At 37.4% G+C, this 24402-nt stretch overlaps 1 protein-coding gene across 2 annotated transcripts in view; it reads right to left on the reverse strand.

Moving 5' to 3' along the window:
* The window catches only part of LOC131050822 (serine/threonine-protein kinase STY46), a 171378-nt gene extending 149649 nt beyond the window's left edge, over nt 1-21729 (reverse strand). Inside the window, exons 1-5 of one of the 2 annotated variants that reach the window (XM_057985109.2) lie at nt 21231-21729; nt 20913-21129; nt 17454-17568; nt 16739-16848; nt 16365-16475 (exon numbers count right to left, since the gene is read on the reverse strand). In XM_057985109.2, coding sequence (XP_057841092.1) covers nt 16365-16475; nt 16739-16848; nt 17454-17568; nt 20913-21127 — 551 coding nt within the window. In that variant the 5' untranslated portion in view covers nt 21128-21129; nt 21231-21729. Of the gene's footprint in view, nt 1-16364; nt 16476-16738; nt 16849-17453; nt 17569-20309; nt 20692-20912; nt 21130-21230 lie in introns of those variants that run through there. The other variant, XM_057985110.2, reaches the window with a different exon arrangement.
* Between the last annotated feature and the right edge of the window lie 2673 nt (nt 21730-24402).

Below are 24402 nucleotides of genomic sequence, written 5' to 3' on the forward strand. Positions count from 1 at the left end.
AGGCCAAAATTGAGCGGATCGCTGCTGAGCTAAGATACCGGTTCTTCCCCTTTTGGCCTGGGCCTGGGTCCTGGTTCTTGCCCGGTCCTGGTTCTCCCCGGGTTCTCCTTGGGTTCCTCCCGGGTCCTTCCCAAGTGGCCGGGTTCCTAACGCAGGACCCACAGGGAACCGGCCACCTGGGAAGGACCCGGGTGGAACCCAAGTCGAACCCAGGAGGACCCACGTGAACCCAGGCCCGTGGTTTCCCAAAAACAGGGCCCACGGGTCAAAAAATAAATAAAAAAAGACTTTTTAAAATAGTTTTTTAATAATAAAACTCTAATTCGCCCCTTTATGACTTTTTAAAAAAGACTTGAAACTTGAATATTATCTTTTTTGCAAATTATGAATATGATATTAGACTTTAGTTATTAGTTTACTGATTACATTTGCGATATATGAATATTTATTGGCATTGGCAATTATGGATTTATCATTTATCATTTATCATTTATGTATGGAAAGTCACATTGTATATTTTATTTTTGTATGGATTGTATATATTGAACATATATATAATATATGGGTATATATATATATATATAATTAATATATATATATATGTACGGACGAACCCGTACCCATACCCAAGAATTTTATTTTTTTGCCAAATCCGTGAATCCGAACCCAAACCGGTAACTTAGCTGTTGAGTTGATAGAGGTCTATACTGATGCCTTTGCTAATAACCCTATGGGGCAAATCCATGAATAGAGGTATTATTAAATTGATTCCTAAGGAAGGTGACAAAACACAGATAAGGAACTGGAGACCCATTACTCTGCCGAATGTTTCTTATAAAATTTTGGCCAAGACCCTTGCTCAAAGGGTGCTCACAAAGTGCTCAAAGGGGTTGCTGGGATTTTGGGCAGAATTGTGTCTGTTACGCAGACTGATTTTATCCAAGGAAGATATATGCTTGAGAACCTGATCCCTAGTTCGGAGGGTATGCACTGGGCCAAACATGATAAGCAGAATGCTGCTATGATCCTCCTGGACTTTGAAAAAGCACATGATAGGATTGAATGGCCTTTTGTATTGGATATGTTGTCAGCCTTTGGGTTCCCTTATAAGTTCTGTAAATGGATAAATATTCTTTTTTCTGATTCATCCACCCAAGTGGATGTGAATGGGGAGTTTTCTGAACCTATCTCATTGCAAAAGGTCTATCAAACAAGGGTGTCCCATTGCTCCTTTCTTCTTTGTTATAGCAGCTTAATGCTTTGCATTTTATATTTTGATCCAACTTGATCACTCCCCCTATCAAGGGCATTACTCTTCCTAACCAAGATCAACTTCTCAATGCCCAGTTTGCAGATGACACCTCTTTATTCATTGAATTAAGTGAATCTAATTTTGATAATACTATTAAGAGGCTTGACCTCTTTTGTGCTGCATCTGGTTCCAAAATTTCTCCTCATAAGTCCACTGTTATTGGCTGGTCTAAAGATCCACTTGAATGGTTGATTGCCAGGGGCTGGCAGTGGGCGGATCCTTCTAAGATTGTAAGGTACTTGGGTATTCCATTTTCAATCTCCCACTCTTTGAAAAACATGTGGGAATGGCTCTTTTGCAAGATTGAGAAGAAGCACACCAAATGGCAAACCCACCTGTTGTCTCTTGCAGGCCGGATCCAGGTCGTGCAAAAGGTCATATCTTCTCATGGAGTATATCAGGCCTCTGCATGGCTGTTTGCTAATGTGCATTTTGAGAAGCTCCAAAAAAAATTGAGGGACTTTTTGTGGTCGGATGGTAAGAGAAACAGGAAAAGACACCGTGTGAATAGGGCTTGGTGCTGTTTGCCGAATGAGCAGGGGGGGCTTGGCCTTAAGGAATTAAGAATCCAAGGGCAGGCCTTGGCCTCTAAATGGATCTTTAAGGCTTTAAAGAGAGATGAGCCCTGGAAGGTATTAATTAGAAATAATCTAGCTTTGTCTAGACCAAATAAAGGCAAGTATTGGGATTCACTGCACATTCAAGATATCATCTTTGGACAGTTTGAGGTTAAACCATTTGGCTCAGCAGTATTTTCCACACTTTGGAAGGCTTGGAGTAAGTGAGACATTTGATTGTTAATGGGGAAGCAATGGAGGTTTCTTCCCCCCTACTATGTGCCTAACAGATCAATTTGGTGGAATATTGCTTCCCATGCGAAGCCACTGACTCTTTCATGGGGATATTCAGCAAAAGCTTGGTATAATAAGGGGGTTAGAAATGTGAAGATATTATGAGTGATGGCAAACTTATGTCCTGGGAACAGATGAGGTCACTGCATGATATTCCTAGTTCTCAAAAGAAAACACATTCAATTCTCACAAAAGAAATGAAGGATTCATTTCCTGGCAAAAAAAATTGCTAATACAGACCTGATCAATATGATCAAGTGGCAAGATGGCTCCAACTTTCAAGAGGTTTCTGTCAAACAATTATATTTAATGCTTGTTGGCCCAGGAGAGGTTTTTAAATGGTTCACCCTGGCTTGGAAGCTTAATTGGTCTGATACTATGTGGTCTTATAGGCTCTTGCATATCTGGAAAAACTCTGTTGAACCCAGAAAAGCCAGCTTCCATTGGCTGCTCTTGCTTAAAAAACTTCTTGTGTGCAATGAGCTTCAAAACTGTGGTCTGCCTCCTAGGATGTGTGTTGATTGCAATGTGATTGAAACCTTTGAGCACTTATTCTTTGATTGCAAATTTGCTATCCAGATTTGGTCTATGTTCTTTGGGCTGCCTGTTAACTGAGACAGCGAGATTTGATTTTCTTGGCATGAAATCTTATCTGGTTATGTTGATGCTTTCAATGTAAATTTAAATAATTTTTGGCTTGTATTGACTGATGAGCTTAGAGGTGGATTTGGAAAAGGAGGAATGAAGAGGTCTTTGAGGGCAAGAGGAGTCTTACTGAGTTCAATAGTGAACTCACCTTCTTTTCCATTATGTAGCAGATATCTACTGCTTTGGAGATTCCCAAAGACAGGTTCATGATTCTGTTAAAGGAAAGATCAACGTTAGTTAATAAATCAAAGATCAAGTCAAATCACTTCTTTCCGCGAGGTAAGAACAAACTTAATGAACAAGAACTTAAGCTCCTTAACATGTATTTGGAGGAGAGGAAGATCACTAAGCCGGCTCCAGAAGACCTTTCAAAGAAGCAAAAAACAGACTTTTAGTTTGATCCCAAAGAACCAGATCCTTATGTGATAGTTCCCCCCCTTCGCACTTATGAGTGTAATAAGGCAGAATGTGGCAACAACATAGTAGGGGCTTGAGATTAGATGTTATACTTCTATAGTTTTTTGCTGTTATATATGTTGTAATGCCTACTAATGCTGCTCTTTTGTCTCTATGGTAAACACTGAAACATAATTGTTTTGGGCATGATGTAAGGCTTGGTGTAAGAATAGTATATGTCTCTTTTTGTTATAATTGGTGATCACTCCAGACTTGGATAGGGGCTGATGCTCCATATAATGTATCTCTGATTTCTTAAACTATATTTAATAGAAGAAATAAAAAGTTTTGAGTTTGTGCATTTTTGAGTTTTAAATTTAGTAAAAATTTGAGTTGGCATCTTTCAATGGTATCAGAGCCTTTTGACCTGCCAGCTTGTGATTACTTTATGAGTGATGGGGAACAACGAAATCAGCTGCGTGAGGGAGCCACCATGGGAGATAAAGAAGAAGAACATCCTCAGGAATTTATGAAGGAAACTAAAGAAATGGTGACCAGCATAAGAGATACTCTGGGGGAGATGGACCGACTATTAAAAGGTTTGGGCCACAAGCTGAGCACCGATAGACCTATACTAAATAAAGCAGAGGGGAGCAGCTCAGGTGGGGAGAAAGCCTCAGCCAATACAAAGACCTTCAGGGCCAAAATTCTAGAAAATGAAGCAGCAGTAAGTGTTGAGGAAGAACAACCTGATTCTGAGGAGGAAGTGTCAAGATTTCATGATGCATACTATGCCTTAAGCCCTATCATACGTGCAGATCTGACTTTCAGAGATTTCTATGAGATGAAGAAAGCAACAGGGCATGGGAGTAAAGGGTATAAAGGGAGGAAGGACAATTAAGGCTGATTGGGAAAGATCACCAAACCCACTTTTGATAGATCTGGAAGCTCTTGAGCAAGGGCCTGCTTGCAGAAATTAGACACATATTTCTCACTAAATCCAATGCTGGAAGAAGAGACAATCAAATTTGCCACCGTGCATCTTAAGGGAATAGCTCACAAATGGTGGTATCATGGCATGATAACTCAAGGGCATGACTCAATAACCTCTTTGGAAGACTTCAGCCAAAGATTGACTGAGAGATTTGATAGAAGGGATCCAGAAATTCATTTCAGGGAATTGGCATAGTTGAAGCACGAGGAAAAGCTGGAATACTTTGTAGCAGAATTTCAAAGGCCAGATGTAACAGAAAGGAGACTCGTACTTTTGTTTTTAGAAGGCCTGGCTGAACCTCAAGGATTTAGTAAGGGGATTTGATCCAAAAACCTTACAAGAAGCCATCAAGAGAGCCCTAAATTTGGAGGATTCAGTGAATAATGAGACAAATTTTATTCCAAGAGAGCCCCTACTATTCTGCCCAAGAAACCTTTTCAGAAGAATATACCACTTCCCAAGGCATCAACTTCCAAGCCAAGTCAAACAGAGGTGTCCAAGAATTAGCTACAAAGGAAAAAGCTATGTTTTACATGCTGAGAGCCTCGGTAACCAGGGTATAGTTGTTTGGGTAAAGGGCAAATACATTACATAGACATTGTCTCCTATGAAGATACTAAAAATGATGAGTCTGAGCCCGACGAGGAGGTAGAAGAGATTGAGCAATAGCACCAAGGAGGAGAGCATTTAGGAGGTACACTTGCATCACTATCAAGGGCACCAAGATATATAATGCTTTTCGTGTTAAAGGAGTCTCACGGGGACAAAAAGTAACAATTTCTATTGATAGCGGGGCTACTCACAATAACATTGATGAAGGGCTAGTGTCTAGATTGGGATTGAAGACTGAAGATTTTAAAGGTTTTAATGTTACAATTGCAAGTGGGACAATTATTCCTTGTAATAAGAAAATACCCCATTATGGAGTTGACCATGGGAGAGTATAAAATGAAAGATGATTTCTATATGATCAGCATGGGAGATATAGAATTGGTTTTAGGAGTGCAATGGTTGCAATTGATTGATAAGTATGAACAAAGTTACCACACTAAGGAGTTATCATTCCAACATAATGGGAAGAGGGTAGTTCTTTATGGTCTCTCTAATGGAGGACCCATGACAATTTCAGCTAAGAGGATGAAACGAGTTTTCCACAAAGACCAAGTGGCATGGGGAGCTGAATGCTCGATTATAGACACAAGTCCTTCAAACAATGGGAGATCATACAATGTGGAAATTTGTTCCGTTTTGGACAAACGTAGCAAGGTCTTCGAAGATATTCCTCCTAGACTACAACAAGATAGAGGTTTTCAGCATATTAATGAGTTTGAGGAAGGAGCAAAACCAGTCATGACTACTCCATATTATCATCCTAGGGTATATAAGAAAGAGATTGAAAAGGCAATCAAGGATTTATTGGATATGGGGCATATAAGGCCAGGCTCTAGCCCATTTGCATCATCCATAGTTTTTGTCGAAAAGAAGGATGGGGTTATGAGGATGTGTATTGATTGTAGAGTGTTCACCAAGGGGACAATCAAGAATTGCTACCCCATACCTAAGATTGATGAGCTTCATGGAGCCAAATATTTCTCCAAGATTGATTTGCATTCAGGGTACCACCAAATTAAAATAAAAGATGAAGATGTACACACAATAGCATTAGGTACATTATGAGCATTATGAGTTCTTGGTAATGCCATTTCGCCTAACCAATGCACCAGCAAAGTTCCAATCGTGCATGAATCAAGTAGTCATTCTTCGGTTAAGGAAATTTGTATCAGTCTTCTTTTATGATATTTTGTTTTATAGTAAGACATGGGAGGATCACTTGAAGCATTTAGATGGGGTGCTTGGCATAATTGAGCAGCATTCCATTTATGCTAAAGTCTCCAAATGTGAGTTTAGGTTGGCTGAAATTTTGTACTTAGGATCCAAGATTAGAGCCCAAGGGATTAGCGTGGATGAGGAAAAGATCAAGACAATTCAAGAGTAGCCTAGACCAAGGAATTTGACACATCTAAGGGGATGTTGGGGGCTATGCAGCCATTATAGAAGATTTGTGAAGGGGTTCTCACAACTTGCAGCTCCTTTGACAAATTTGACAAAGAAAGGAGCATTATCATGGAGTCCAAGAGCAACAAGCTTTTGACAAACTTAAAGAGGTAATGAGTTCATGTCCTATTTTGGCAATTTTAGATTTCTCACTTCCTTTTGTTTTGAAATGTGATGCTTCAGGGGAAAGCATAGAGGCTGTCTTGATGCAAAATAAACATCCCATAGCATATGAGAGCAGAAATCTCAAGGATGCTGAAAAAAATTCTCCATTTATGACAAAGAGATGTTGGCTATAATGCATGCCTTAGCTAAATTTCAACAATACCTGGTTTATGGGAAGTTTGTTGTCAAAATGGATCAGAACAGCTTGAAATTCTTCCTCAACCAAAGGGATTTGAATGATAGGCAGCACAAATGGGTAAGTAAAATTCAAGCCCATGATTTTGACATCATGTAAAGGGAAAAATGATGTGGTGGCTGATGCACTTTCTCGAAAGCCTTATTTTTGTTCTATAACTGATATATCTGCCAATTGGGAGGCTTTAATAATAGCTGAGTATGTTAAGTATTCATTTGCTAATAACATTTTGGAAGGGAAATTAAAAGATGATATGTTAAAGGTTGTAGATGAGCTCATCCTTTGCAAAGACCGAGTGTATATCATACTTGAATCTAATATGAAGGCGAGGATCTTGAGGGCATGTCATGACACACCACTTGCTGGTCATCTAGGTAATGACCCCTTCTTTGCCAATGTCAACAGATCAAGATCAGTCTATTAACAAAGCCCTTGTAGATTGGTAAGGACGAACAAAGGACATTGGACTAGTGATTTTCTCCTATTTCAGAGGACACTTTAGAGTAAACAATGATGGATTCAATCAACAATATTATTACCTCCAGCTCGCCAGTTTAAAACTACATTAAACCCTAGAATATCTCCTTCAAAGCCATACATGAGTCTAGAGAGAGAGTGAGGTGCTTCCGTGCCAAGTATCCATGAGGAGAGAGAAAAGAGATAATAAAGTTGATGCATAGAACTTTATAATTTCCCCTTTGGGTCACTTAAAACACATTTATATTATAAAGTTTTCACCTTTCCTAAGTTCTTAATTCCAGAGAGAGTGAAAAGGGAAGAGAGAGATAAAAAGTTGGTTTAAGTGAAAAGGCATATAACCCAAAGTAAGAGCTCCTAAATGGGATATTACCATGTGGAAAATGTAATCAATATTTAAATCATTAAATCCGATTGAGGTGTTAGGGTTTCGGCCCTAATTAGGGCATAGCCTTAGAGATTTATAAAAAGGCAAAACTTGGAAGCTAAGTTATTATGTTGGATTATTTCTCTTTCTTGTCTCCTAAGAGGAGCATGGCTGAACCCTAGGGGTTAGAGCTGCTTGTGGAGACGAAAACCTCCATTAGCAAACACACTTGCAGCTGTGAGAGACTAGCCAAGGGTGTGCAAGGAGATTCTACATCAGGGATCTCAGTTGGGCTACAAGGAAATCAGTTCTAAAAGACTTTTTGCTGGTTGAAATCTGAAGGAGTTGCTTGCTTGAGAGGCCGACCCATACTTCAGATTGTTTGGAGTGTAGGAGAGCACTTTCCTTGCATATTCAACATTAAGTTATGAAGTCACATCATGACCAGTAGATTTGCGTAAGTTTATATTAGTTTGGAGTCAACTTTGGATAGTTTTTGTTGCTGCTACAGAAAATCTAAGTGTGGTGCTCACGACACACCGCCCCCTTTCTCGACAAACTAAGAATCTAAAGAGTTCCAATCTGCACATGGTGTGTTAGAGCTGCAGAGAAGAGGATTTGTGGTAATCAACAGCAAAAGACTCAAAGTTTTTGAAGGTGTTTGGACAAATTTCTGAGTGACCTGCATGCTTGCTTACCTGACCCCTACCTAAGCATTTTGAAGGGTTTTAAGAGGTCAAATCTGCTATGCTCAAATTGGAAAAGAGGAGGTTGTCCAAGAAGAAAGTTTTAAGAGGTTTCAATGCTAGGGTTTTGGAGTTTCAAATGATTTATCATCAATTTTCTGAGTAACCAACTTGCTTGGCTGGCCATACCATTCAAGAGCAATTTTGAAATAGTAAGAGGGGAAATACATATTTTATTTAGCGTGAACTAGTGAACTACTTGTGGCAAAACAAGGAAACATCAAAAAAGTGGGAAGTCATCACCGGGTGAGCTGCTGCAAATCATTTTCTGAGTGACTTGGTTGGCTGCTAACTCAGTTCCAAGTTGGTCATCAGCAAGCTCTTGGACACCTTCACCCACAACCTATAGTGATTCTAAAAAATCGAGTATGCATAACTGAATTCTTGTAAGGCTCATACTACAAGCTGGCCATCCTTTTCAATAGTGCCCGTATGTTGTAAATCTTTCAAGAATCAGAAAAATCAGTAGTTCAGTGACTTGTATACAATTTGATTTCAGTTGGTTATTTATTCTATATACTCTTCAAAACAAAAAAAACACACTTTTTGCAATTTCTATCTAGTTCTAAAAGATCACATTCAAAAAGACATATAGTATTATTAATCTAATTAAAGAACAAATAGGTGTTCTTCCTCTACTGTTCAAATATTCAGTGTCCCAGAGAGGGTGGAACATTATAATCTAGGTGGTGCAGGAGCACCTAGTGAAGCTCATGGAGCACTTCATCAAATTTTGGTTTGAAATGGCCTATGTTGGTCCCAAATGAATAATGGACTTGTTGTATGTCCAAAGGATGTGTTTTGTGTGTTTAAGTGTCCTTTGTGTCTTAGTTTTGTTGTTTTTTTGAGTTTTTGGTCAATTTTTGACCTTTTATGCTTTGTAAGCCTAGAATGGGCAAAATGTGAAAAAATGGTCAAAACGCCTTATAAAGCCTTGTTAGGCATTGAAATATGTTTGTGTGGTTATAGTAAACCATTTCCCATGATAGAGTTAAGTCTATTTGGCTCACAAGTCAAAAATGTTCATTGTACTAAAAATTGTCAAAATTGTCCAGCAACATTTTGACAATTTTTGGAAAATTAGTAAAAATAAGGCAAAAGGTGGTTATTGGTCCGTACCTGGGCATGATTTAGGTTGTGAGTGACTATTTAAAGCCTCACACAACTTTGTATCAGGTTGGCATTCGAAAACAAGAAGAATTCAATACAAAAACTAAGAATTTTGTCACTTTTCTTGCATTTTTGCTCCATATGCTATAGCAGTCCGTACTTCCTAAGTATTTGGCTGTACTGTTTTCATTTGGGCAGTTGTGCCATGTTGTGTTAAAGCTTTCTCACCTGGGTTTGTGTGCTGGTGTGAAGTTTTAACATTGTATCAAAATTATTTTGTTTTAGCCCTGTTCTCGGTTGAGTAAGGGTTTGGCTTCAACAATGGAAGCAACTTGATTTTCTTTGGCTCTTTCTCCATGGCCTCTGAGAGTCAAGTTGTTGTACATAGCCTTATTGTTTATACAAGTTTTTGTTTGATGGAAATGACAAAGAAAATGGTTTTTGTTGCTTACTAGGCGAGCTCCAATAGCCCAGTTTTTGTTGCTTACTAGGCGAGCTCCAATAGCCCGGCTAGTGAATTTTCATGGTGTAAAACAAAGCTTCTTTGCAAACCCCCACCAAGTGGACCTCATTTTCAGTTTCCTAAGGTGGAATGAAGTTTGGACAGAGCTTTTAGACTAGATGGGAGGATGTTTCAATGAATAGTTTGTTGGAATGCATTTTGAGTAGCCAAAATGTTGAATACAATGGTTTTTTAGCACCTTTCCTCTTGAAACTTGGTTGCACATCAAGTGTTTGTCTTTAAGCTTGCAGGGCAGGAAGTTGGAAGAGTTTATAATGATGTTACAGACCTTCTCAAAATATTTGGTGGTCTGAAGAAGAGTTTGGAATGGTGATAAGGTGTTTGAAGACTCAAAAACCTTTGAAAACCCTTGTTTTTAGGCACTTTTATAGGACAGCAATTTTACGGTCTTTTCAGACCTCCTCATAGCACAAACTTGAAAGATCTCCATAAAGGGTATCCAGATATGCAAGGGTTTCATGAAGTGTTTTGGCAGTTTGTGGAGTTATGAGCGTTTTAGCAGTTTTGGAGGGCTAATTGGGGCTCTTTCCTTGTAGCCCTGTTTTGACCTTTTCTTCAAATCGGGTAAGAAGACAATTGAAAAGATCACCAAACCAAGTTGAAATAAGCCTAAGATGATGTTAAACAATGTCCTAAACCTCCTACAACTCTTGGTGAGTGATCTTGGTGTTTTGGAGCTAAGAAGCAAAGTTTCACCTTTGTGAGACTTGAGAGCAAGTTTGAATGAAAACAAGAACTAACATGGTAGGAAGAACTCAGGGTTGGTATTGTTGATGTGTTTTTTATGACCGCCTTTAACACAGAATAAAATTGCCTAATGATCACTTCACTCTCTCTTGATCAAAGTACGATTGCATGCTAAGATTGCAAGAAGTTCAAACAATCGACTCCAAGGTTCCTTCAATGCATGGACATGACTCAATTGGCTGATGTGATTGCTGGTAATCCAAGGGGCCTTACGTGTGCATCGTTCTTTCACTTCTTTGTTGTGGCTGGAACTCCATCATCGAATATGGCAATTCTGCGATGCTATTGCTTCGAACGGACTAAAATGAATTGAAAGAAAAGGGAAAGGGTTCAGAAGGATCTAAATCTACTCCTAAGGGCAGTGATAACAATGAATAGTGCTATGGTGGACAAATTTCAAATAAACCAAGCTCTGCTTTGCCAAGTTCAACTACAACTCCACAAGAACCGGTGCAATCTTCTGAGGATATTGAAGGATTTTCAAATCGAGAAAGTGCATTTGAATACCCAAAACGGCGCAATCCAAACAACTGTCCACAACCAAACTTGGCACAAGTTTAGTGGCTCAGGCTAACTTTACACTGCAACTTACAATCAGCAAGATACAAAAAGTATGAACCATGGAAATTCATCAGACACCATTACATTCTCCATTGAAATCAAAGCACTTTACTACTTCTAATCTAAGTGAGGAAGGTGAAACCATGCAAGCTTTGAAAAAATAACTTAAGTGGACACCATCAAAGAACAATGTTTCACTATTATTTTCTCAAAAAACTTATCGCAACAATTTCATGCAAAGTTCCCTCCTTTACAAATGAGGGGGGTCACCCCTTATATAGGCTTCAAGCCCTAGCTACATGAAAAACCCTAATTAGGGTTTTCCCTAAAAGATTCTCCACACATGATGCAACAAGGTGGGAATCTCCAATTAATAACCCATCATGCCCATATACAATTGATTCAAAAGTACCCAAAATAGCATCCACCTCCTTCAAATTCAACATGCAATGCATTGAATATTCATCCATGCAAAAATCCCCCCATTATGTCATAAATGCTCCATCATTTCCACATGCGGCGACTGCATGCAAAAGGAATCTGCCATAAATTCAACATGCAATGACCAGGCTGCCATTTGGCCAAATATTCCGGCAATGAATGCGCCACCATACTGCCATGCGTTCAATAGATCCTCGCCATGCAAATGGACTCTGTCGTCATATATCCGATCCTGCAAATCTGGAATTGTTGGAGAGGGAAAATTCGATTCAGGAAGAATTTTCTTGAAGTCTCCTCAACTTTCCTTGCTTGAAGAAGGTTTTTCATCAATTCTGCACATTTCCTATTTTTTAGGAAAATTTCCAAATTAGGGTTCCACGGTCTAGGAGAGAAAATTCTCCTACGAATCCAAATCTGTAAAACTTTTGAAATTTGGATGTGATTTGATGCCCGAGAATGGATTTTTCAAATTTTTCCCTAGAGGGGAAATTTCTTGTTCAGTTCATCCCCGATTCCTTCCTTGCCTTAGAAATTTTATGTTCAATTCATCCTTGGGTGTATTTCTTCCTTGCTTGGAATTTTGTCCCCAAGGAAGGAATTTCCAATACTTAGCCAAATTTTCACGTTCACGAAGGAAGGAATTTCCAACACTTAGTCAATTTTTCACCTTTCCTGGAATTCTGTCGTGAAGGAAGGAATTTCCAACACTTTGTGAATTGTCCATGTCTCTTTTTCAACATCCCTATTTTTTAGGGATCCTCCTAAAATTTAGGAGCCAGGTTCATTGGATGAAGAATTTCACCCCGATTCTGAATCTATAAAATTTTCCACATTTGGTCGGGATTTGATGTCTAAAAATAGCATAACTGAAAATTCGCCCGAGGAGAATTCTGCCTTTTATTCCTCCTTGACTCCTTGGATTCCGTGCCTTAGGCAAAATTTCAAATTTTTTGCTTGAGTGAAATTTTTTTACCACACCAAGTATTCATGAATTTTCCTTCTGTGAATGGCTTTCTCAATTCAGCGCCCCAGCCCAGACTTGGGCGCATTTTCAACATGTCCATGGAGAGGTGGAATTTTCCACTTGTGAATGCATTTCTCATTTTAGCGCCCCAGCCCTGACCTAGGCGCATTTTGGAGGTGTCCATGGAGAGGTGGAATTTTCCACTTGTGAATTCATTCTTGGGTTTAGCGCCCTAGCCCAGTCTTGGGCGCATTTTGGAGGTGTCCATGGAGAGGTGGAATTTTCCACTTGTGAATTCATTCTTGGTTTTAGCGCCCTAGCCCAGTCTTGGGCGCATTTTCACCATGTTCATGGATTCATGGATTTTTCCATCATCTCAGGCTCTTCGTCAAAATATAGATATGAAATATAACATTTATGTCAGGATGTTTGAGAGTGGTTTCAGGTCCATAGGAATCATGATGCAAATTCTGGATTTTGGAAGATCTTCCAAATTTCTAGACTTAGTCAAATTTCAGGCCATTTTCAGATCAGGATGACATTGGTGGATTGATGTGAATTTCTGGACTTGGATGATTTTGCATGCTTTCCTCTTCTGGAATAGGAGTTCCAAACTTAACCATTTTTTGACCCAAATTGTCTGCCTTCTAACTCTTCCGAATTTAGAAATGGTCTTCAGGAACGTTCGATCTTCAGAGATATTCAGCTTTCAGTGTTTTCCTGCCAAAATAGATTTTTCCAAATAGTAAGTGTTTCAAAATGTCAAGGTTTGGGCAAAATAGGTCAGAAAAGCACTTACTAAAAATAGAAAATTACTAAAAATAGAACTTAATAAAAATAGTAAGTTTAATTTTTGGCAAAATTAGACCAATCCGAGACTTAGTTAAATCCCTAAAAAATAGGAACTTTCTAAAAATAGAAAGTTGCTCTGTTTTGGCTCAAATTTTACTGGGAGGTTCCTTGAAGGGTCCTGATTCCAGTTGTATGTTCATCTTTCTCGAAACCCTAACAGAAACCCCTAAAATCTAGGACAGAAGGCAAAAAACCCTAAAATTCACAAAACGAGTCCCAAACTTAGCCGAATTTGCTCAAACGAAAGGCAGACTTGACCAATATGACCCCCAAACACTTGCAAAGCAGAGAGATTGACAAGACTGCTGCGAAAAGACCACAAAAACGCAAGCCAAAAAACCGGGAGGGCCTAAAAAGAAGCAAAGTTTCACCTTTGTGAGACTTGAGAGCAAGTTTGAATGAAAACAAGAACTAACATGGTAGGAAGAACTCAGGGTTGGTATGAAACATAGAACAGGAAAGACATCAAAGAAACAACACCTAAATAAGTGACAAAAACTTCAACAACTACCCTTAAGGGGACTTGCAAACCAAATTGATTGCAAACACACAAATTGAGCCAGTTCTTGAGTTTTTCCCTATCACTAGGCTTCTAAAAGACATACAAGCAAGTGAGAAAACGTTTCTCATCGAAAGGGCTTAAGAATGATGTGTTGAGCATGTGAGAGAGTGTAGGGAATGCCAACAAAACAAAACGGAGCATGTCTTCCCAGCTGGTTTATTGCAGCCTCTACCTATTCAAAATCAGAAATGTGAATGTATATCCATGGATTTCTCACGAGGTTGCCAAAATTTCAAGGTAAGGATTGTATGTATGTGGTTGTTGATAAGCTCACTAAATATGCACCCTTTCATGCCATATCTTCAAAATTCAAAGCTCCACAAGTGGCAGATTTGTTTTTTAAGGAAATTTTCAGACTTCATGGGTTGCGAAAGAATATTGAAGTGACAAGGACAGCAGGTTCCTCAGCTTGTTTTGGCAAGAGCTCTTTTGTTTGACAGGTACCGAGCTGACACCAAACACTAGCTATTATCCACAAATTGAAGGGCAAACAGAGATAATGAACAAATGGATAGAGAGCTACTTAAGGAACTATGTTACAGGGCAACAAACAGCATGGATCAAATGGTTGCACCTAGGAGAATATTGCTACAACACAACTCATCATATGTCCATTGGTATCACTCCCTATAAGGCACTCTTATGGGTATGATGCTACTTCATGTATGGATTTGATTCTTACTGATAGTGGAGTGCCAAGTGCAAAGGATGCGGTACAGCAAAGTAAGGATATTTTGGAATCTCTCAAGAAAAATCTGCAGCAAGTTCAAAATCAGGACAAGTTATATGTTGATAGGCGCCAAATCAAGGTGGTCTTTGAGGTTGGTGATATGGTGTTTTTAAGGTTGCAGCCCTAAAAGTCCACTATCAAATGGAGTGGAGCTGAGAAGCTGATACCACGTTTTTATGGGAACTATAAGGTAGTAAGGAAGATTGGTGAAGTAGCTTATGAGCTGGAACTTCCAACTGACAACAGAATTCACAACACATTTCATTTCTCGTACCTTATAAAATGCCCTTGGACAGCAAGTCACTCCTTCACAAGAGCTACCTCCACTTGACTATTAAGGCAAATTGATTCTCGAACCTGAGACAATTACTGGAGGTGAGAAACAAGAGGTTAAGGAACAAGGTCATTCCTGAATATATGGTGAAATGGAAAGGAATTCCCCTCGAAGATGCAACATGGGAGGATGTTGAGATTTTTTAACATCCTAACCTCAAATTGCTTGAGGCAAAGCAATTAGGGACAGGACAACTGTGATGAACCTGGTTTTATGCTCAGCTCCTAATTAAATAAATTATAAATAAATGTTAAATATTATTAATTTTAATTAAATCACCTCTAGAAGCTGACTTCTTGCATTATTATCATTAATTTCAATAAATTGCCTTGAAGGCCAGCCTATTTCTTGTGCCACTTTGTCTTTGGGTCGGTTTAACTTTGGCAGCCGACTTAGTTGGAGGCAAGTATATATAGTGGTATTCTTGGCTGCTTTACTTTACGTATCGAAGTCTTTCCAGTGATTTGGCATTACACAAATGCTAAGGATATTCAGACGCGAACCTGGATATCAGACTTGTCGTAGGACGTAGCCCCTATACTTGTCAAAGGTTTGTTGTTTATCGCTGCTCAAATTATACATCCTGCATCAGTCACGTTATTCCTTACCTGAATCATATCATTAAGCAGGAGCAGAGTACTGCTCAACGGGAGATCACGCCAGTCAGTAGCTGAGGTATTCTTAGCAAACCTGGGAGGGAGATCAGATTCTAAGTCGAGGGAAATCTACCTTCGGTAACGGCATCTTGACTCTCTCCTTTGCTGTTGTCTCTTGACACAGCAAAGCAGAGGTATTCAGCAACTAAGAAAAGCAATCAATGCTTCAGCATGACGTGAAAAGGATTGGACATATGACCTAATACAGAGAATCTAGTCATAGTCAGACTGTGTGTGGAGGCGATTATTGAGGTCTGAGGCCATAACCTATTCCCAGGCACTCTACAGCTGGTGATATCGGGAGCAAATCGATCAGGTTCTTTGAAAGACTTGAATGCTTTAGTTGTAAGCCCAATACATACTGAGATAGGTTGTATATCCAGTTGTGACTTAATTCAATACTGCTCTTCTCAAAAATCAAGATTGTAAACTCAATACTATCCTATGCTGAAAGTGAAATAGTTTATATCTGAGTACTATTTGATTCTTTGAAACGTTCTGAGTTGGTGCATTTTTCAGTTTTAAATTTAGTAGAAATTTGAGTTGGCATCTTTCAGCAACTTTCTGTTAGCAAGATTGTACCAATTCACATTTCAATAATAGTCCACATAAAGAAACATAAAGATGAAACTTAAGAATACGCTCCAATGAGAGTCAATATGTAATAATTGTGATACCTCTTAGAGGAGCTATTCTTCACTACTTTTCTGTCTTCAAGAATAATATTTCCAGCATCCAGAATCAAATCTTTAAATTTCATACACGTCTCAGGAGTTGTTTGATGCCCCCTTCATAACAGAATTCAAGCATAGCTCAGTAAAATCAATTAATTTTCCCATCAGATGCATTCTCTGTCATATTATAAAATACCAACTTTAAGCCATGATAAATTCAATAAGGTACCTTCTTAGCAGATGTGCATGTATAACATTACATATACATTTAAATTAGAAGGTTGTCTAATATTTAAAATGTTTGATTATTGGTGCATATTACCCATGCTACCAAATTTGATGATAAAATAAGAAAAGCTCGGAGTAAAAATAAGTACTCATTAAAACTTGAGTGATCCGAACAAAGAGTGTCTTCAGGTGTAGATGGGGCACTATCTGCCACTGACTGAGGCTGCTCCTCATTTTCGTCCAGCCTAACCACCACCCGCTGCAAATTCCATTGAAAAAATGACCAACAATAAAATAAGCACCTCAAGTACAAAGAGAAAACCTTAAAAATGTTATCTAAGAGTGGTATGCGTCACTATGTTATGTCCTCCATTAATACACTTCAAATTGCTAAGTTCTTCTATCATATTATAATCAGTGAACTATTATACAATTAAAAAAGTGAGAACAAACCAAAACAAAGATAATATGCTGAAAATAATCATTGAACAATAGTTCTTGCTTGAAAAAGAGAAACAACATGCAAGCATAACGAACTGTATCTGTAAATAATGGGCAAAAGAAAAAACATATTTTTTTTTTTTTTAAATTATATTGAACAAAAGAAAACAACAATCAACATTTCAAAATACCAATATTAATCATAACAAGCTTTAAACAATTGGTTTGCATGAACTAATAGATTCTTGACATTATAACAAGCTACTTTAAAACATTGCTTGAGCACACACATCACAGCTAGCGATGAATACTTTCTTGTCTTTAGTCCAAAAAAGTTTTAAATGTCTTGTTTGCTCTAAAGTTTGATAAACAATAATTGTTGATCAAGTTGTCGGATTGCACTTGGATAGTGAGAAAATCTACCTCTGAAGATTGAACATAGAAGACAGGACGATTTTCTGGTATTAGAGCAAGTTCAAGTAGCTTTTGATGAATGAGAACATCCTCTGGCCTCTCTATATTCACATCCATTGCATACCTGCAATGCAGACAAATAAAAACAGAACAAAATCATATACATGAACATTTACTAATACAACAATAAAACCCTTAAAAGGGTGCATTCGCAAAAATCATAAGACATGCACGAATATAACATAAGAATAAGACAGTTGTGAAAGGACGAAATGTATAATTTATTAAAAGAAATTCCAAAATAGAATCTGCCCTACAGTCTTATGTTGCAAATTCATCTGGAAATTACCTCTACTTCGGCTTATTTGATGATATCTCAAAAAAAACGACTAGAGGGCTTGGTAAAACATATAACTGGTAATAGCAAATAGAAAAGATGTAGTGAATTTGTCACTAAAAGGAAAAGAAAGATGCTGAAGCATTATGTTAGATAACATCGGAGATCACAATTTCTTTTTTCTGTAGCATATGATGAGAAATCACAATTGGAAGGGACAATATGCTGATCATTTGCATGAACGCACAGAATGGGCTTCAACATTTTAAATAACATATTCCATACAATTGTCAAAGCTGCAACATGCCAGCAATCTATTATCCATATATTAACCCATACAGCTTTAAAAAATTATTTCCTGATAGAGTGACATAAAATTAAATATTATGTTATCAACTACAGACTTAACCTTAGCTTTGAATTTTTTGTTGGTTGTCTCCTCTGTCATTCATGGATAGATACGGCATTTTGTGCAGGTTCCAAAACTGACAATCTATAACCACGTCAATTGCTTAGAATAAAACTATTGCTGTGAAGTTTGCCTCATACAGCACCATCACAAGAAATGAAAGCAAATAAGAGCAACTCCTCTATGAAGCTAATAGGTAGCATAGAAGGCCTTCAAAACTAAAAGAGTAGAATTCCGTGGCCTGTCTAAACTCGATCATCGCTGATCAACTCAACATCAACACTTGGTGGACATTTGAAATGATACCTCATATGATGCTATAATGAAAATATATAAGAACAATCCACCGTGAAGCTAATAGTGAGCATAAACGACCTTCAACAACAACAGCATAAAATTATCTAAACTTGAAAACCACACATCAACTAAATCGCAACTCTCAGTAGTTTTTCGAAAGAAATTATAAATGCCTTCTATGATAACATTACAGAAGCATTTTCTGACAAGAATCAGCCTCAACGGCTTTACACAAATCCCCCTTATTAAAGTTTCACATTGCACTAAGAAAACAATAGATAGAAGAAAAATTACTTCTGAACTTGAAGACAATAAATTACTTTCGTCATCAAACCCAACGAGCAAAAATTCCATAATCACACCACTTTTCTTTTGCTTTTATTGAAAAAGGGATAAGATATTAAAAGCAAATTCTCATATACACGATTGGACCAGTTTCATTGTTATTGATGGCTCTTGGAAGCTAAGAATAACAACTTCAATTCCGATGTGATAACATCACTTGCACAAATCTAATAATTTTAGAAATGGACTTCACTCGCTTTAAGAATATTGAGGCCTTAAATTAGTTCTGAACTTGAATGAAACCCAACGAGCAAAAATTCCATAATCACACCACTTTTCTTTTATTTTTATTGAAAAAGGGATAAGATATTAAAAGCAAATCCTCATATACACGATTGGACCAGTTTCATTGTTATTGATGGCTCTTGGAAGCTAAGAATAACAACTTCAATTCCGATGTGATAACATCACTTGCACAAATCTAATAATTTTAGAAATGGACTTCTCTCGATTTAAGAAAATTGAGGCCTTAAAGTGATTAAGTTGTATCTTCTCTAAACTAGTTAATAGACATCAAAGGGATTTGATCCATTGTTGGAGACAAAAGATAAGATTCTGAATCGAAGTCTAGTGAAAACTAATGCAAGGATTTATTTTTTGAAAAAAATAGTATTATGATATTGCTGTCAGGATTCAACTGTGTAGTTTTCAAGTCCCAATGTTTCACCTCTGTGAGCATCACCTAGATGCAATGAGTGCTAAGTGGACCATTCATTCTCATGAGAGATGGATTCTTGTGAACCACTACTCATGAAGCATGGGTCGATGAGCTTGACTCAAAAACTACACAGTTGAATCCTGATAGTAATATCATAATGTGACTTGCTAAAATATCTCCTACTCATCAAAAAAATAGTATTCAATAAATCCAAACATATATAAACTACATCATTGCTTTTTAACAGAAAACAAAAGTACGTAAAAACAAAGGAGCAGTTTCCATGATAAAAACAGTCATAGATATTAAGTACATAGCTATATTTTACAGAAAAAACATTAGGAAATATGGCCTGATGAATGTCACAAGTTGTTAGGTCTCTTACCAAAACTATAAAAATAAAGAACAACAAACTTAACCAGAAGTATTGGGTATCACAAAAACCAAAAAAAAAAAAATATTCAACGATTAAGGCGTGGCGCATACCTTGGCAATATTGACATGAGGATCAACTGAGATATACTAATTAATCACATACAACCGTTTTATTGCCAAGAATATCCCGTTCAAGTATAGAAATTCTCAAGCAACTATAAAAAAGGGTTTATGTCTTCTTCTTCTTTTTAATTTACTGATTCAAAACTGAGTTGAGAAGTAAAATTTTATCCAACAAACATATAGCCTGAAAATTACAAGGTACATCTGCATTGGACACAAGCACATGCTAACCTATAAGCAAGAATGGCCAACAAACTCAAAAAACGATCTACATGGTAATCCTATTTGTGACTGTAAAGCGTTAAGTGTACTATTGAGGACCTGCTTATGCCAATTCCTGGATATTAATCCAAGTTCTTTCTTCCTTCAAGATGCAATGCAGAACCATCAACCCAATAGTGCCAGAGGCGAGAAGGCTATTGTTCAAAGCCCACCTCCAGATTTGTTAATTAAGCCATTATGGAACGAAAGTTAACTCCCTCTCCCAAAAAAAAATATAAGCACATATCAATCTGAGGGTATGTGGCATGCAACATGTGGGTGTATAAAGGTACACAAATTAGTATGCGGGTGCATACACGATGTGTGAATATTCATGTCGATATATGCATGGAATGCAGAACCATTTACACAAATAGTGCCACATACAGATACCAGGAGGATATTTTCCCCTGAGAGTTGTACTCCAAAGCCCGCTTCCAGATTTCCGAATTAAGTAATTTGAGCATGTAAGCCGCCTAATCTTCCCCCAAAAAATATACAGCATGCCAAGCCTGTGTACGTGTCATATAATGTGTGGGCGTATAAAAGGTGTTCATATTTATCTATGAGGGTGAATCACTATATATGTATATAATATTATATATCAAAAGTTATATGTGGGTGTATATATTTCTGTCTCCTAAGTAAAGTACAGAGAATTGCCTGGGAGGTAAACGGTTAAAATGAGCTTGCAACTGCTCTGCAAAGTTTGAAGTGTTGACAACCTCGTTCTCTGTCTCCACAAGTCTCCTGTAAATCTCCTCCCAAATCTCAGGAGTCTGCGATGATGCTGAAAGTTGCTGTTGCTGCTGGGGCTGTTGATTATTATTCCCTGCTCCAATTTCCCTCCACTCTGAATCTCCCATGTTTGCATCCATACCTGCTTATCCCCAAAAATCCACTTAATAAACCTGCGAATTTTCAAAGAGAACAGAAAAATGAAATTGAAACTTAAAAAGAACTCAAGAGAAAGAGATCGACCATCAAAATTTCCAAAGGGTTTCTTCCTTTGTTTGCTGCAGAGGATAAGTTCAGATCCAAATATGATCAAACAAAAGATCCCCGGGAGCAGGCTTTGTGCGAAACGATTGAAAGCTCAATTAATAAGAGCACGCTGTCCTTACAGTCAAAAGGGTCATGACCATGAAACCCATGTGAGGTAAAAAGGGGCGTCCGAAAAAGGTAACTACAACTAGTTGAGGTGGGCTTACTCAGCAGGCTTTCATCTGAAGAGGATGAGTCTCGAATTGGCTAGCGTTGGATTTTAAATGTGTTTAAAAAGACATAATTCCTTGTGCTTCGGACAAAAGAATGTGAGTTGTCCTCAATTGAAATATATGTGAAGCTTCAAAGACAAAGACAAAGACAAAGACAAGACAATGAATGAACGAATGAGAGAGAATGGGCTAATAGAAAGAAAGCACGCCTGCATTTTGGCACCTTCCTTTGATTTCATCGATCCAAAGGTTGAATCTCCTGTTTTTCTTACCTCAAATTTCTCTACACTCGGGGAAGGTTTCGATTTGGATTTGGATCATTCTTCTTTTCCGTTGTCTCTAGATTTAGATATTATGATTACTGGACTATTAAATTTAATGGGGCTCTTAACATAATAAATTATGTATTTATAAAATAAAATATATTTATTTTAATAAATTGTGGCTTTCCCTATCTCAACTACTAATCCATGGTAGTAATTTTCTATCTCAACCACTAAATCACACTACAATTTAAATATTCCACATCATTTAAAATGTTTAATAAGTTGGTGGTGAGAAAGATGCAACAAAATTAAATGGCCCACATCAACATTGAGAATCCATATTGTGCCCCAATATAAGGTGGACACCCACCTACCTATACATATTTATTAAAGATAAATGTCATGGAAAAGGTGTGGAGCCCTCTTAAGTCTCTTTGATGTCTTATATCATGGATAAGAATTCAAAATTTAATATTAAGGGAAGAGATGTACTTAAAGTCAAACTTTAATTGAGAGGTATTATACATATGAAAGGTTCTTTACTTTAATGTATTATTCCGGCTTGTTTTGTATTAGGTTACATTCCTAAGTTCGATCATAAACTTATTTTAGATTTTTAGATTTTTTTATATTTACAATGATGAATATTTTGAAAGAATAAAAAAGTGGAAAAAAATGCCAAGTTTGAATTTAGTCACATTCAATATTTCATATTCAATATTCCTTTTGTTCCATTATACTTGGACTGGAAGTATATTCCTTGTCCATGAACCCTAACAATTGGGAAAGGTAGACTTCCAATTTAGCTTAGATTGGGCTCGCATGATGGTGTCATCAACCATTGTTTTTTAATTTTTGTGGTATTACTTAATAACCTTTTCTCATCTCTTGCTTATTTAGATTGATTGATAATCTTTTTATCATAAAATTAAATATTTTTTCTTAGTTATATATTAATTTAAATTAATTTTTAAATTAGTTAATATATAATGAAGAATAAAAAAATTATTGGAATCAATAGAAATTATTAAATTAATGGTAATGGGTTTTAATAAAAGTTCTTAAATTAATAATAGTGGATTTAATAAAAGTTTAATCATCGAGGTTATGATGTTAATGAAGTGTTTTTAGTCATAGGTCAATGATAAAGTTAATAAAGTGCTCATGGCTCAACCACAATATACTTGTAATTCTAATGAGTCTTTCAAAGAGGTTAGTAAACCTTCTTGCTCTAGAATTCCACTCCTTATGAGTGTTTTATCTTCGAAGGAGTTAATAGCTCAAACAACTTCTTCACCAAAAGGAGTCAATTATTAAAATAGCCTTCCTTGGGAGGTGAAGGAAGGGGAACATGAACTCCTAGAAATATGAATATAGTTTGGAGAACTTCTTCTAAAAAATGTAAATGTATTTTGGAGAATTTTCTCCTAAGAATTAAAGTGGATTTTTACAAAACAACTTATCTAAATTGCAAGGGTTGGATCCTAAGAAAATATGCTAACGCCCTCTTTATTCATGAATTTCATCTCATGAAATGTGAGAGATGTGATGAACCCAAACTACAAATTCATGGTGTAAGATTATCTGTATATATATGTGTGTGTGTGTATATATGTGTGTGTGTGTGTGGGTGTGTGTATATATGTGTGTGTGTGTGTGTGTGTGTGATGCAAGAGCATCCCCGGTCGACTCTTGCATCAACCAAAAATATTTGTTTTTAGTTTTGTTTTGTGTTGCAGCTTTCGTGTTTCTTCTGGCATTCTCTGGAAGTTGTTCGTTTTTCGTTGTGGATTATATTTTTGGCTTCTAGACTTATTCCCATTCCTTATTTTATATTTTTAGTTCATTTGGATCCTTTTCCGGCAAGTTGTCTCTTCTGGATTGTCTGTTTCTTAGTTCTTGAAGAAGTTTTGAGCTTAACGGCTAGTTGGAGATTTCTTCTCTTACTGAGTATTTTCTTGGCTTGTGAATCTAATTAGCACCACACACTAAGTTCCTGGGCCCTTGGCCGACCTTTTTTTGTGGTTGCACTTCATTTGTGTCCTTGGCGGAGGATATCTTCACACTTTGGGTCCGACCTATTTTACATGTTTCATTTTCTTGTCTTGGAGAATGTAATCTTTTGTGGTCGACCCAGATGTGTTCTGGATGCTATATTTATTGTTGTATTTGATCCTTTGGGGGATAGCAAAGAGATATGATGATCTCTATTCATGATCTGTAATTAGAATGCCTCTTGGAGGTCCGAATGGATTGTATTTTAGAATGTATTCTATAACAAGGCCTGTAGGCCTACATGTTTGCCCGCATGTTGTCGGCTAGTTTATGATGAATCCATGATATTGCAAATACCTGATCTTGCATTTTCTATATTACGTATCGGTGGTTCCATTATATTACTCTTGCTACATGGTTGGATTGTTCTCCTTGAGGACCCTCTAGATCTAGGTTGCGGTCAAATGCTATCAGAGCTGGTTGTAAACCTTGAGGCATTCCTTTGGGTGAACAGAGAGTCAAATTGAGGCAGGTTGCAAGTGAGTTCAATAGATTGTCGACTGAGAGGCAATTGGAACTTTGTAGTTAGATTGTCGAGTTGAGGAAGTTGTACTAGATCAAAGGAGGAGATGTCATCAAGAAGGATGAACCCTAGAAGGGTAGAGCAGATGATGG

The sequence above is a fragment of the Cryptomeria japonica genome, chromosome 11, assembly GCF_030272615.1.
Source record: "Cryptomeria japonica chromosome 11, Sugi_1.0, whole genome shotgun sequence".
NCBI classification, from domain to species: Eukaryota; Viridiplantae; Streptophyta; class Pinopsida; order Cupressales; family Cupressaceae; genus Cryptomeria; species Cryptomeria japonica.